The sequence below is a fragment of the Scatophagus argus genome, chromosome 7, assembly GCF_020382885.2.
Source record: "Scatophagus argus isolate fScaArg1 chromosome 7, fScaArg1.pri, whole genome shotgun sequence".
Lineage (NCBI taxonomy): Eukaryota > Metazoa > Chordata > Actinopteri > Scatophagidae > Scatophagus > Scatophagus argus.
In genome coordinates, this window is record NC_058499.1 from 18,868,117 (window position 1) to 18,882,288 (window position 14,172).

Consider the following 14,172-nt stretch of genomic DNA (forward strand, 5'->3'; position numbering starts at 1 on the left):
TTCATGGATTGAAACTACACGGATGCTCCACATGTGTGGGCGGTGATGAGGACCCTTGAGATTAAATTGTCTCCTCTTCAAGTTGTTTTTGAAAGGCTGATTCACAGTAAACAGATGCATGTGAAGCTGTGTTCCAGTTAATATTTCAGAGCTGGATGTGTTTATTTTTTGAAACACTGAGTAATTGAGACCTTTGGAACGACATCTAATTTTTGCATGAGTGAAAGCAGAATACTGCAAGAAAATTGTTATAATAATCCTTTATTTGATCACGCTGGTTTTAAATTCTGTACTTAGTGATTGTGATATTTACACATGCATTATTTATTTTCATTATATACACAGAGAAATACTAAGTAAAAAAATTGGGTTTTATCACCATACAGAACTTATTGATTGATTGCCTCCTCATGGCATCTTATGAGGGCTACAGTTCTTCCAACCCATCATCCGTGAAGCTCACAAGTGGATAGGAAACTACACCAAAGCATACTTTAAGTTGAGCAGAGATCCATTAATACGGGACTTCTGGGAGCCATTTCAGTCAATGAAGAGGAGAGTGGCAAGAGAGAAAGAAGAGGGAAAGACATAGTGAGGGTATGCAGTGTCACCACATTGCTCTGGTTTAAGAACTTGGAAGGACTGACATCACACTTGGAGAGATTCATCCTGCTCTACATGTCACAGGACGGGTGGGTGTGTGGCTGTGGGCTTACAGTCATCTGTGGCACTGCTTTAGAGGTCTTTCCGTGCTTCTCGAATCACGCTATGTGGATATGATCAGAGATATGCCAGCGGCTGGAGTTGTGGCTATGCATGTGGGTAGTTCTTCCATTCGAAGATATGGCCTTTGCTGTATCACTGTTTATCTTTGTGGCTGTGGGTTTTGGGCTTAGGTTGTCTAAACGTGATCTTTTGTGCTTTCATTCCCAGATTTTTTTGCCAGGGAAAACTGAAGAACTCATTCACATTTTTGGGCGGCTGCAGAAACACTGTAAAACATGATCTTTTGTCATTGCACCTCTGCAGTCTGGGTAAACAATTGAAAACTTCCATGTAGGTCAGACCTACTTTGAGAGGTTGTTGTTGTCACCTACAAGGCCTCCAAATTTAGACCATTTCTGACAGCTATGATACAGTATGTTTTATTTTCACCAAGAGGTTCCCAGCTGGCATTCAGTACTCAGCCTTTTCTTAAGGTACACTGCCAATTGTTCTGTCACAGCCTCAAGATGACTTTAGCCTATTTTTGTCTACAAATCAATATGAATCAGGAATTATGTAAATAGGAACTTTAACAAAACCGATCACATGAATGAACCTTTTTCTGTTATGTCTAATTTTGTAAAGAAAAGATTGTGCCTCCATGGGGTTTCTCCTTGTCGCTCAAACCACTAGGAGGCCCTCTGAAGCAGGTTAATGCTGTTAGAGAATCCAGATCTGCACCTGTGAACTTAATTTGCAGCCAAACTGCACACACTAATGAACCCTGGATATGGAGACAGTGTATGTCATGGTTAATTTATGGCTGCTAAGTGGTAGAAATTATTTTATGAATGGATTATCAGAGTTCTTCAGTTCCCTTATCTGCATATTTCAGCAAGAGAAGGAAAAAACATCAGCATTTGCTTCCTGCATTGGTTTACTGGTTAAGTAAATATGAAGTGGAAAATGCTGATTTGTTTTGAAGACGTTGTCTGGGAGCTATGGTTAATTTACTGTTAGAGTAAAATACCACAAGTGGCATACTTCTGTCACAAACAGCTCCCTTCTCCATGTTCTCCCTCTGTATTCTGCTATTTCTGAGTATTTTTACATTGCAGTGATGAAAGGTCTGACCAATCTGACATATTTTCCAAGGATGTGGTGATGGTTGGTGTGCACCCATGTGGCAACCTGGCCCCTGACGGTTGCCAAGTGGGAAATATGGGGCAGTGTGCATGCAAAGCAAGCATGCTGCTGCTATCGCTTCCTGTTACATTAAGTCTAGACAGGAGACAAGCTAATGCATGCTCCATTTACAGGATGGCTGCTGATACAGCGTGGGCCAGAACGTGTAGCCTTATGTGTGACATAATGGAAAGCTTTCAAAGTTGCCATTCTGATGTCACACATGCATTCCATTCAGCCTCAGTGGATTCCATTAAGATGAACAAATTGCCTCCGATATATTAGAGTAGCTGTTATGGTCACTAGTGTTGCATGTGTGTGTTCAACCTGACTGTACATTTGCTTCAGGGACTCTTTTCCCCTCCTGAAACCATCTTCATGCCATTAATCATGATTGCATGTAAGAATCACTTGCCATAGGCCCCTCCCTATGGAAATACAGAAACATGTGTTTTCCATTGTTTCATGGGTTACTTCATGTGTCAGTGACCAAGCTGACTTCCCAATTATCTCACTGCACTTGGGCACCTCGACAAAATCTCTCATCGACTTTGCAGTTTGTGTTCAGATTCACCTGAAGTAGTTACAACAATAAAGCAAAGAAGTAAATGATTACGAGTATAAAATAAAAATCTTTTGTGATTATATTCTTTTTTTCTGCTGTCTGGCCCCACTGATATCAATGCAACATTTAAATCATTCTACTTTGCTCTACAAATCAGGTTTTTCCACCACTATGGATGGAGTTTTTTAAATTTTTTTTAAGATGAAATAGATGAAATAATAAGGGCAATTTAGTCAATGCAGGACAATAAAGCCGCAGGCCAAAATGGCTGTGTTTTTATAGAAATTTTGTGATAAATAAGCCCCACTTCTTTTTTACAGCAACTGGAACTTGTTATAGTGCCACCCACTTTTACTCCAACCTCAGTGTCTGTGCTACTTTAAAAGGAAAAAAAAAAGATCAAATATATAATTATAATTTAAGAATCAATTCAAATCAATTTTTTCGTACACTTTATTTGTTTATTTTCAGTTATTTACTTGTTCATTTTGTCCTTTTCTGATCAGACACATTTATCAAGTGCAGCTGCAACACTTTCTTGTCAAGTATTCTGTTGAACGTTACAACTGATCGTCATTAATCATTTAGTCTGTGGTGAGTCAAAAATAGTTGGGGGTGTTTATCACAACTTCACAAAGCCCAAGGTGTCATCTTCAGATGCTTCCTATGTCCCCACAGAGGTTCTTCTTTTGCTGTCATAAATTACAAGGAGCAGAAGCAGCAGAACCTTGCAATTCAGAGGCTTGAACCAGTTGAATGTTGAATATTATTATCAAGTATATTGATGACAATACAGCTTCCTAGAACGACTGACTGATTCTCAAACAGTTGGCAGTTCATAGCATCGTCTTTGGGCAGTGGATGTATAGCTCTTGGGTGTAGGTATGAGACTACAACAACTTAGAAACCACCACTGTCTCCGTTTCTCTCCTCTGCTCTTGGTCTGGCGTGGATGTCTAAGAGCTGCAGGTCTGTGCATTTCTTTGACCAGGGACAAATGGGAGAGGCAAACAACAGACAGGATGAAGCATGCACTTTGGCTGCATTCACACAAAATCAACAGGGTTGTGCAGAGGTGTGTGCATATTTATTTGTGTTGCTGTTCTCTCTCTCTGTCTCGCCCACTGAACCAAGTAGGAGGGGCCAACTAAATCACAATCAATACTTCTTGCATGCTATTACCAAGATAGCGAAAACTGCATTTTTAAAATTATTCCTTATATTCCCAACTGGATAATCTCTTACTTTCTACCCCTTAGCTAATAATTTTATTTGGTCGACAAAGCTGATTCCAGCCTGATGAACTGTAATATGAAAAAACAAATTGACTGAGATCAGACCTATAATACTTTTAACTTCATAAAAGAACACTTAAGCCTCGCAGAATCATTTCCCTAGTTACTTACCAAATGTGAAGTTTGGAACATGTGTCCCAGCAGCTTTATTTTCAGCCACTTCCATAACTTGTGCAAGTGAAAACTTTATCTTTTTATCTTTTATTTGGCTCGGGCTGTCACAAGTCCCTTTTTACTACCCACAGGAGTCAAATTCTGTACTCAAAGGAAGAAAAAGGATAATTTTCTGGCCTACACAGCTTCAAGATAAATGCTGCAAACAGAGGTGAACTGCAGGTGTTATTTCAATCATGCCATGGCCCTCCTTTAGAATAAATGGTCTGAATTTGTTGTTAAGGTGGACCAAACTAAGATTCCTTTTGCTGTCTAACCAAAGAAGACTAGAGACAGAATGAAATTGCATCTCCATTTGTCATGTAGTAAAGGTCAAAGTTTAGGAATACACCCTGAAAAATGATTAAATGGAATTTGGCACTTTTTGTCAAGTGCAAGCAGAATTTTGCATTGTAATTTTTTTAAATTGTCAGAATAGAATACATTTGTATTGTGTGGTAGAAATGTAATAAATAAAAGCTAAAAAACGTTGGTTGTACCGTTTCTTAACTCTTTCATCAACCTGGTTTTACCTCGTGAAATCAATTATCCGATCTTCACTGACTCATCTGCCACAGTCACTTATGTCCAGTATGTTTCTAATCATTTTCCCTTCATCTCTGGTTTATTGCCCAGTTGTGAGTGGAAAGATGATGTTTTGGGCAGAGAATAAGATGACATCAGAGGTTTCTCTTTGTAAAATGGAAATCTGACAGGTTTCCCTGTAGTTGTCTATTAGTTCTGGTCGCTGACTGATAAAATGAAGCAGGTAGTATAGGTGGATAAGTGAAATGAAACTGAATGCCCTGCAAGAACTGGCAACACTCCACTTTTTGGAACTTAATCTGAATACAATCTTGTAACAAAGCAATTAAACACATTTTTAGAAGTATCAAGGCCCTTGAAATTATGTGCATCTGGTACAAAATAAAACTGAATTCAGCATCTAACAGCATTTCAACAACCACTTACTTTTTTATCAATCTAACCTTGACTTCTTAGAATAGCAGGTCTCCCCAGTGACCCCTAAATGTATCAAACCTACCTATACTGGTGTTATACAGAGCAGTATGCAAGGTAATAAAAATACTTTCCAGTGCCATTATTTTCTTTACAGGCCTAATAATAAATACATGATGGATTTATGAAAATGATCCATTGCTCTCTTTTAGTCCGTACGTGTCCGAGTCTCATTCTGCAGCTGACTGTTTCAAAGCGTACTCACTGCAGTAAATACACTTAAAATTTTGGTTTGGTTGGCCATATTTCTTGCTTCAATATAATACAAATTATCTTTGTGTCCATCAAGGACAAATAGTCAGAGAATTTGATAGGGTGTTGAGGATGACCAGATCAAAGTCACATTGGTGTAAAATAAAGTATGTGTTAACAGGAAACTCTTGAAGAGGTGAATAAGATGAAGTAAAGTACATGTCAATATACTTCAGACTGCACTGCACATCTTGAAATGGTTGTTATATTCCCCTTAAGTCAGCATGTGTCTAATGTGTCTGTGTGCTGCAGCACATGTTATTTGGTCAACAAAACCCTGGTTGTGACAGCCCGCTCTTTAAATAGGGTGTTTGTGAGTACAGTGTTAAAAATCTGTCATTCTTCTGTTTCCAAGAACGAAACGTTTAAGTGACAGGCTGCTCAGATGTTCTGTATGTGTTTTCTTAAATAAATTGCTTGGAAACTTTTCGCCAAAGTAAATAGTTTATCAGCTGCACAAGGCCTTAGGGGTGAAAGAACAAACTGAGCGAGCAGGCCTCACCTCACTTTTGTATGAGACCATAAAAACATGTTCACAGCTAGAATTAATCATGACAAACAATTGAAATTATTATACAAGACATAACGACAGAAGTAGCACTAGATGTGTAATGAATGTGATTGTAAAATGTTGACTTTAATTGTAACTATGATGACTTTTGGTTCACATGACTATTTGGATGTGAAAGAGGTCCCTCATAATTGTGCCAACTGTTTATTGGAGGCTTTTTGCTTTAACTTTATTTTGGGCCACGGACAGGCAGGCATTTCCTGTAAAAGAACAGCCCAGCACCAAACAGCAAAGTTAGCAACTAGCTGGTAAAGAAAGTGGAGCATTTAGCAGCTATAGTGCTATAGAGCCAGGTACTTTCATCACTACCGGAGACCAAAAGACCACAGCTAAATGAAAGCGAGCACTGCACTGCACATTAGCAACTTAGAATCATAATATGTCATAATTTGTGTTCTCCGCTTGTTCCTGCTGCTGTAGATGGCAAAGAAATTAGGTTTTGCAAAAAGTTTCCAACAGTATACAAAAAATATAAAAGAGATATTTTGCACTTGTTTAAATTCAGTTGTAAAATCATAAGGAAAACAACATAAGGTTTGTATTTTAACAGTAAGAAGGAAGAAGAAGAAACTTTTCTTCTTCTCCAGTTTGTGTTTCTTATAGGCTTATAATATTATTGTGTGCGATACCTTTATCAATCTTGCTTTCTTTGGAACAATAAATACTTCATCTTGTGACTGAAGCCAGCTGTGGTTTCCAAACACTAAAATGAGAAAGCCAGCTTACCTATTCAGATATTTCAGTGTATTCCTTACTAGACATTTTTCACTAAATAAAGCTGAAAAGACTGGAGGATTTGCCTTTTTTTGCTAACTTGTGCAGAGGACGTATTGATCATTCAATACGCTGATGCCAACATTTCATATAATATACATCCCCTGACACATGTATATTGCAGTATATTTTGTTGTCATGGATGCGCATTTTTTCCTACTTTTGAGAGGCCACATTACATACTACCAACCTTGTGGAGAATACTAACAATGTGTCTTTTTCTCTCAACCTTGAATGTGAATTGGATTGCTCACATACAAATATAATGTGCTATCACTTGAAAAGTTTTTTGTAAGAGCAGCAGGAAACATCACATTGACTTTCTCCTGTGAGAAATGCCATTGTGTAGCTGGTTTCAAAGCTCTCTCACAAAGTTTAATTTGACCCTGAAGCTCCGCAGAATAAGAGTGTGGTGAGAACTGTATCCTCCTCAAGGGATCAGGGGGCTTCGCTTTAGAGCTGCAGCTCCTTTTCCACAGCCAGGCTCCTACTGATACTTTCCATCCTGGCCCTCTGTCAGCACTCCTGCCAAAACGCAATCTTGTTCACATAGTCTGTATGCCGGAGAGCACAGCACACATAGCTCAGCAGCTTCAGAGACTTTCAGCTGTCCGCAGGGGGCTAAAACAACTCTGACTTCTGAAGGTTGGGAATTGGTTTTAGATTGAGTGCACAGGGGTTGTATATTATAGTTACACCTAATCTGAAGCCTGCTAGACACAATGCCATCATTATATTTTGTAAACTGTAACATGGAGTCATAAGGAATGTGTATTTAGACACTGTCAGATAAGACATACAGGGAGAAGGACAGAGACAGACAGACAGAGAGACACTGGACCTCCCACTGATAATCACTGTGATGAATGGGCACTGGCTTCTCACTGGGTGGCACATCTTGTAAACGTCTGCTCCGACCAGAAGGCAAATACCACAGAAGTACCAGCCACGTGTTTGGCCAGGGCCTCTGAAGGCCATGGCATTAGTCAGACTGAAGGCCAGAGAAGAAAGGTTTTCACGACCTCACCCAAGGCGGCTGATGTGGTTGTTATTCTAACCAGCCTGTAGGAGGGTTGAAGACTTGGTGAAGTGGTTTCTTCAAAATTTTAATTCATTTGTATGAAACTAGAGCTCATTTTTGCTGACATGATATACGTCCCATTCCTGAACTAGATTTGATTTCACTTCTAGTATGTATCTATTATATAGTGCAGAATTCTATGAAGTCAGTCTATTTTCCAGGGAGCTCTTTTACACCAGAAACATTCTGTTATTCGTGCTGGTCATGATTTAAGACAGCGTTCTTTCGTCCAACTCAGACCCTAAAAGATAATTTAAAACAATTGGATATATTAACTTTTGGCTTAGGATGATAGCTGTAAATGTCAGCCAGTGAGCCATAACTTAATTACGTTTTATGGAAGAGCTTAGCAGTAGTGGTATGTACAGTATTTTATAGATGAGAGCATTGCTATTAATCCTGGTTAATGTTTCTGCTTTTTATTTATTTATTTATTTATTGCTATCGAGAGCCGTAAGGAAGTCTCCTTCTCGTCCTGTTGAATATTTACTTTTGCCTCCTGCCAACTCCACCAAATGTTATCAAGGAGGCTTTCAAGGCTAGCAGATGGTGGTGTACTTTTACTGATCACATTTAAGTGGGTCACTGATTTTGCATGGATATCTTGAAGAATCTATTTTAGAAATTCCAATAAAAAAATTGAAGGGTATGGTAGTAATGGATGGACCTGACAAACCTTGACTTTGCATGGAGTGGTTCTCTAGTTTACACCTACAATCATCCATTACAATCAGGTATTATCTCTTATTTACAATGTATTACTCTACTTGCTTTAATTATTTTGTTAATTTTATCAGTCAGTATACCTTTATCAAAATGTACACACTCACACACACATATTCTGGGTTTAACACAAGTGGAAATAAGACATTGTTTGACAAATTGGTGCAACAAGCAGCCTTCACATGGGAGTTAGGTTTAAACAACAGAAGCACTTGGCTTAAGGTAAGGAAAAGGTTTTCTGCTGATGAAACACTTGTAACATTTAATTTCTAAGATTCATTTTGGTCAAGTTTAGGGAAAAGTTCTGACTTTGGTTATATTTTAATAAAAATCAATTGGTGAAATTCTGAGGATATTAAATCTTTGTGTACATGGAGGCAAATTCCCTGTGTTTAACTTATGACATAAGTCATAGAAAAGTTGATTTGTGGAATTCTACTGATTAAATGTTGTCACTGTTTCACAGACTGATGTAATATTGCATTGGGAAGAAGCTCTGCTGAAGTCCAGTTCTCACAGTTAAGCTGTCGGTCCACGCACACCTTCCAACAAAGCTGTGGGGAGCTGGGAATGTAAGTTTATCAGTGGCTAATATCAGCAAGTAAGCCAAGAAAATAACATGTAACCTAATCAAGACAATTTGGAGCTGCTGGAGTCACGTTTCTCATCTTTAGCCCTAAACCGCTTCTGTCACCTTAGTGTAAATACTTTGTCCTTTACAGCTTACTGGTTAGATTGACATAACATCATCCTTCAAGGAGGAATTGAAAAGTTGCTGTTGGCTACAGTGGCTGGCAGGACAAAATATCATAAGAATAAAAACGTCTACCTTTATGCAATAAAAAAGACTAATCCAAATGCTGCTGTAAGTGGGATTAGGTGCTTCGTAAACCACGTGTTTACTTCATTTGAAGCAAAACATAACACTCATATGGATTGGCCTTTCATCCTCAGGGGGTCTGTCTCAGAGTATTACATTCAAAAAGGGATATACTGTGAACAATATAGTTCTTGGTCAACATTATAATGTAAATTCGGAATCTAAATACAGCTGTTTGATGTGTTTTACACCCGTCAAAATGTGAAGTGAAATGGGAGCCGTCACAACTCTCTATCTCAAATCCAAGCCACTTAGCTGCAATTCCACTCTGCCCAAACATAAATCTAACTATAGTGCCATTTTCTAGCCCACATCCTGGAACAGTTGCAGATGTTCCCCTGAATAGACTGCATGTGAAGAACTCTGGTACTTGTTATGGATTATTTGAATAGATGGCCATGTAGACATCCACATGGATTTTACAGAGCTGCAAGTTTTACACAAGTTTATGCTCGCTTCTCAGTTCACTCATGGGAATGTCAATTTGAAATGGTATTGTGTGAGTCATGAATGTGAACTCATTTGTTCTAGAGGGAAACACTAGACAAAGAGGTGTTCTGTGCACAATTACTGAGCCATTCTCAGAACAATAACAATGCACCCATGACCATGATGTAATATCAAGTGAAATGAACCTTCTTTCCAAATAACGAGATTTTCAGACTTTCTCAATTCAAGAATTATAGAGGTTGTTTTTCATAGAGTGTAATGTGAAGAAAGCCTAACTGAATCAAACCTGTAACCAATGGAAAGAAAAAATACCTTTTGCATTACAGATGTGCATTGAGGGCTTCATGGTGGCACAGTGGTTAGCACTGTCGCCTCACAGCAAGAGGGTTCTGTATCCCGGTCTGGGCCCTTCTATGTGGAGTTTGCATGTTCTCCCTGTGCCTGCGTGGGTTTTCTCAGGGTACTCCGGCTTCCTCCCACAATACCAAAAACATGCACGTTAGGTTAATTGACTACTCTACATTGCCCCTAGGAGTGAGAGTGTGCATGTGTGGTTGTCTGTGTTTGTGTGTCAACCCTGTGATTGACTGGTGACCAGTCCAGGTTGTAACCCACCTTTCGCCCGTAGTCAGCTGGGATAGGCTCCAGGATGGATGGATGGAAGATGTGCATTGATATTATGTCTGCTATAGAGAAGAAATGGATTTTGATATAATGTATTCCTGGTCACACCATAATTAAATCTATAAAATAAATATGCTGTAAACAAAATAATGGATGTCCAGCTTTAGTCATTACCAATAACCACATTCAGCTTAACTACTTTAATCTAGCATGATGTAAGACTGACTTTTAATTCTGTGTGTCAGTGCTTGTAACTCTGACAAATATGTCCAGAGATTACAAGATCACATTAAATAACTTTGGTTGATGTATAACAAACAGAACACAAGTTATGTCTGGCTAATTTTCCATTTATGTGTCAGGATCCGGCAGAATAGGACTCAGATGCAGAGTAAGGTTCGCAACAGCAGTCTTTATTAAAGCTCCGTTAAGAAATACACTACAGAGTGAATAAATCAAGTGGCTATCAAATTACCTGAGATTCGTCCGAAGACGATGCGCGACTATAAAAACTTACCAGGGGTAGAAACAAAAGAGCTATCAAACTTACCGTGGTGAATATCTGCTCTGTCTACAAATGAAAGCGCTCCCAAAGGAGGAGAGAATAACTAAGGGTAAAGATCTATCTGAGAAACAAAAAATCACTCACAAGGAGGAAAAACTACTATGGAACTAAAAATCACTCTTCACGAGGAAAAAGAAAGCAGAACTCAAAATCCCTGACTCAAAACTTTGGGCAAAAACTCTATACTATGAAAACTTAACAACAAAAAGTCACTCTGAACAGAGGCTAGAATCATAAGGCAAATAGAGAAAATTATCAAGACTGTGGCTGTGGCTATGGCGAGGAAATGCTAGGGTGAACGCACGAGGACGAAACACACAGGCACAAGACAAGGGAAACGCAGACTATTTGAACACAGGGGATAATAGGGAACAGGTGGACACAATCAGGTAATCGGGTAGACAATCAGACCGGAGACACAAGAGGAAGGGCAAGTGACCTGAAACGAGAGGAGAGTTACTTTTCAAAATAAAACAAGAAATGACGAGACATAAAACCAAAACGAGACAATACCTCACCGCTGTGTGACAGTACCCCCCCCTCTAGGGCCGACACCTGACGGCCCAGGCTGACCTGGATGGTCTCGGTGAAAGTCCACGATAAGAGTCCTGTCTATAATGTGGCGAGAGGGGACCCATAGGCGATCTTCCGGGCCATAACCCTCCCAATCCACCAAATACTGTTTACCACGGCCCCGGTTCCGTACAGCCAGCAACCGCTTAACCTTGTACACTGGCCCCCCATCCACCATCTCCGGAGGAGGAGGCCGAGGGACCGCAGGGACCAAGGAACTTTCCCGGACGGGTTTGACCTGGCTGACATGGAACGTGGGGTGAACTTTGAGAGAACGAGGCAGGCGAAGACGAACAGCGGCGGGATTAACAACCTGGGTGATAGGAAAAGGACCCACGAAGCGCGGTGCCAGCTTCCTAGAGGAGACCTTGAGGTTGAGGTCCTTGGCAGATAGCCAGACCCTCTGGCCTGGCTGGTAGACCGGAGCTGGCCTCCTCCTGCGGTCAGCAGCTGTCTTGACCCGATTCCCCTGGCGGATCAAAACTTGCTTGGCGGCTGCCCAGATTCGCCGGCAGCGGCGTAGCAGAGCATAGGCGGAAGGAACCGAGCTCTCTGGTTCACTGTCTGGGAAGAGAGGGGGGTCATAGCCAAACACACATTTAAAAGGCGTCAGACCTGTTGCCGATGTAGGAAGGGAATTGTGGGCATACTCTACCCAGACCAGGTGTTTGCTCCATGTTGACGGGTTCTGGGACACTAGGCAGCGGAGGCCGGTTTCCAGCTCCTGGTTAAGGCGCTCGGTCTGGCCGTTAGCCTCCGGGTGGTATCCCGAGGTCAGACTGGCTGTAGCTCCGATGAGCCGGCAAAACTCCCTCCAAAAGCTTGACACAAACTGGGGCCCCCGGTCTGACACTATGTCCCGTGGGAACCCGTGGATCCTAAAGACATTTGCCATCATAATTTCAGCCGTTTCCTTAGCTGAAGGAAGCTTGGGCAAAGCTATGAACCTGACCATCTTGGAAAACCTGTCCACTACTGTGAGCACGGTGGTGTGGCCTTGGGAGAGCGGGAGTCCTGTGACAAAGTCCAATGATATTTCGGCCCATGGTCTAGAAGGGATAGGTAATGGCTGTAGTAGTCCCATACGAGGTCCGGTCGAAGCTTTGTTGCGGGCGCAGACCGAGCAGGCTCCCACGTACTCCCGGACCTCCGCTCCCATGGATGGCCACCAGAACCTCCGGGAGATGACGAACAACGTCCGTCGAACTCCCGGGTGGCAGGAGAGCAAAGAGGTGTGAGCCCAATGAATCACCCGTGATCGTAGTTCTGCTGGGACAAACAGCTTGTTATCTGGACAATCACTAGGTGGTGGAGCCACACCATTAGCCTGCTCTACCTCCTTTTCTATCTGCCAAGTCACCGATCCAACCACACAGGAACGCGGAAGGATGGAGTCAGGTTCCTTGGCAACAGGTTCGGGGTCGTATAGCCGAGACAAGGCGTCAGGTTTGATGTTTTGGGACCCCGGCCTGTAAGACAGAGAAAAGTTAAACCTATTAAAAAACAGCGCCCACCTGGCCTGGCGGGAATTAAGCCTCTTGGCTTTGCGTATATACTCTAAATTCTTATGGTCCGTCCAAACTATGAACGGGTGGCTGGCTCCCTCCAACCAATGCCTCCACTCCTCCAACGCCAACTTGACCGCCAGCAGTTCCCTGTTGCCCACGTCGTAATTCCTCTCCGCATTGGTCAGCCGCCGGGAAAGGAACGCGCAGGGATGCATCTTGTCGTCGTGCTCTGACCTCTGGGAGAGCACTGCCCCAACGCCTTCATTGGAGGCATCCACCTCCACCACGAACTGTCGTTGCGGGTCTGGCAGGGTGAGGATGGGTGCTGAGGTAAAGCGCCGCTTGAGGAGCTGGAATGCCGACTCCGCTTCAGGAGTCCACCGGAAGTGAGCCTTGGGGGACGTCAGGGCGTGAAGCGGAGCGGCTATGGCGCTGAAGCCTCTGATAAACCGCCGGTAGAAGTTCGCAAAGCCGAGGAATTGCTGAACCTTCTTGCGGCTATCGGGTGTGGGCCAGTCAGCGACCGCGCTAATCTTAGCCGGATCCATCTGCACCTTACCAGGGGCTACAATGAAGCCCAGGAAGGAGATGGTGTCGGCGTGAAACTCACTTTTTTCTGCTTTGACAAATAATTTATTCTCTAGGAGTCTCTTCAATACTTTTGACACATGAACCTTATGAGTTTCCAGATCAGTTGAATAAATCAGGATGTCATCTAGATATACAAAAACGAATTGGTCTAGAAAGTCACGAAGAACATCGTTAATCATAGCCTGAAATACTGCAGGCGCGTTGGTTAGCCCGAATGGCATGACCAGGTATTCGTAATGACCGCTGGGTGTATTGAAGCCTGTCTTCCACTCGTCACCCTCTTTGATCCGGATCAAATGATAGGCGTTTCGTAGGTCTAGCTTTGTGAATATGCTAGCTTGTTGAATTTGATCAAACACAGAGGTCATCAGAGGTAAGGGATACCGGTTCTTTATTGTCATATCATTTAAAGGGCTGTAGTCAATACAGGGCCTTAACGATCCATCTTTCTTTTCTACAAAGAAAAATCCAGCTCCAGCTGGAGAGGAGGATGGGCGGATGAGACCAGCCTTAAGAGAGGTCTGGATATAATCGTTCATAGCTGCTCTTTCTGGCCCGGAAACGGAGTATAGACGCCCCTTGGGAATTGTAAACCCCGGAACCAAGTCTATGGCACAATCATAGGGTCGATGCGGAGGTAGGGACAGCGCCTTAGAT

The 14,172-nt window shown here is 41.9% G+C and overlaps 1 protein-coding gene across 1 annotated transcript; it reads right to left on the minus strand.

The window, feature by feature from the left end:
- Positions 1 to 11,304: 11,304 nt before the first annotated feature.
- On the minus strand, positions 11,305 to 12,397 carry LOC124062513. The gene is made up of 2 exons (XM_046395334.1): positions 12,072 to 12,397; positions 11,305 to 11,980 (listed from the first exon to the last, which is right to left on the minus strand). The coding sequence occupies exons 1-2, from the start codon at positions 12,091 to 12,093 to the stop codon at positions 11,358 to 11,360; spliced, it is 645 nt and encodes a 214-aa protein (XP_046251290.1). The 5' UTR covers positions 12,094 to 12,397; the 3' UTR covers positions 11,305 to 11,357.
- Positions 12,398 to 14,172: the final 1,775 nt, after the last annotated feature.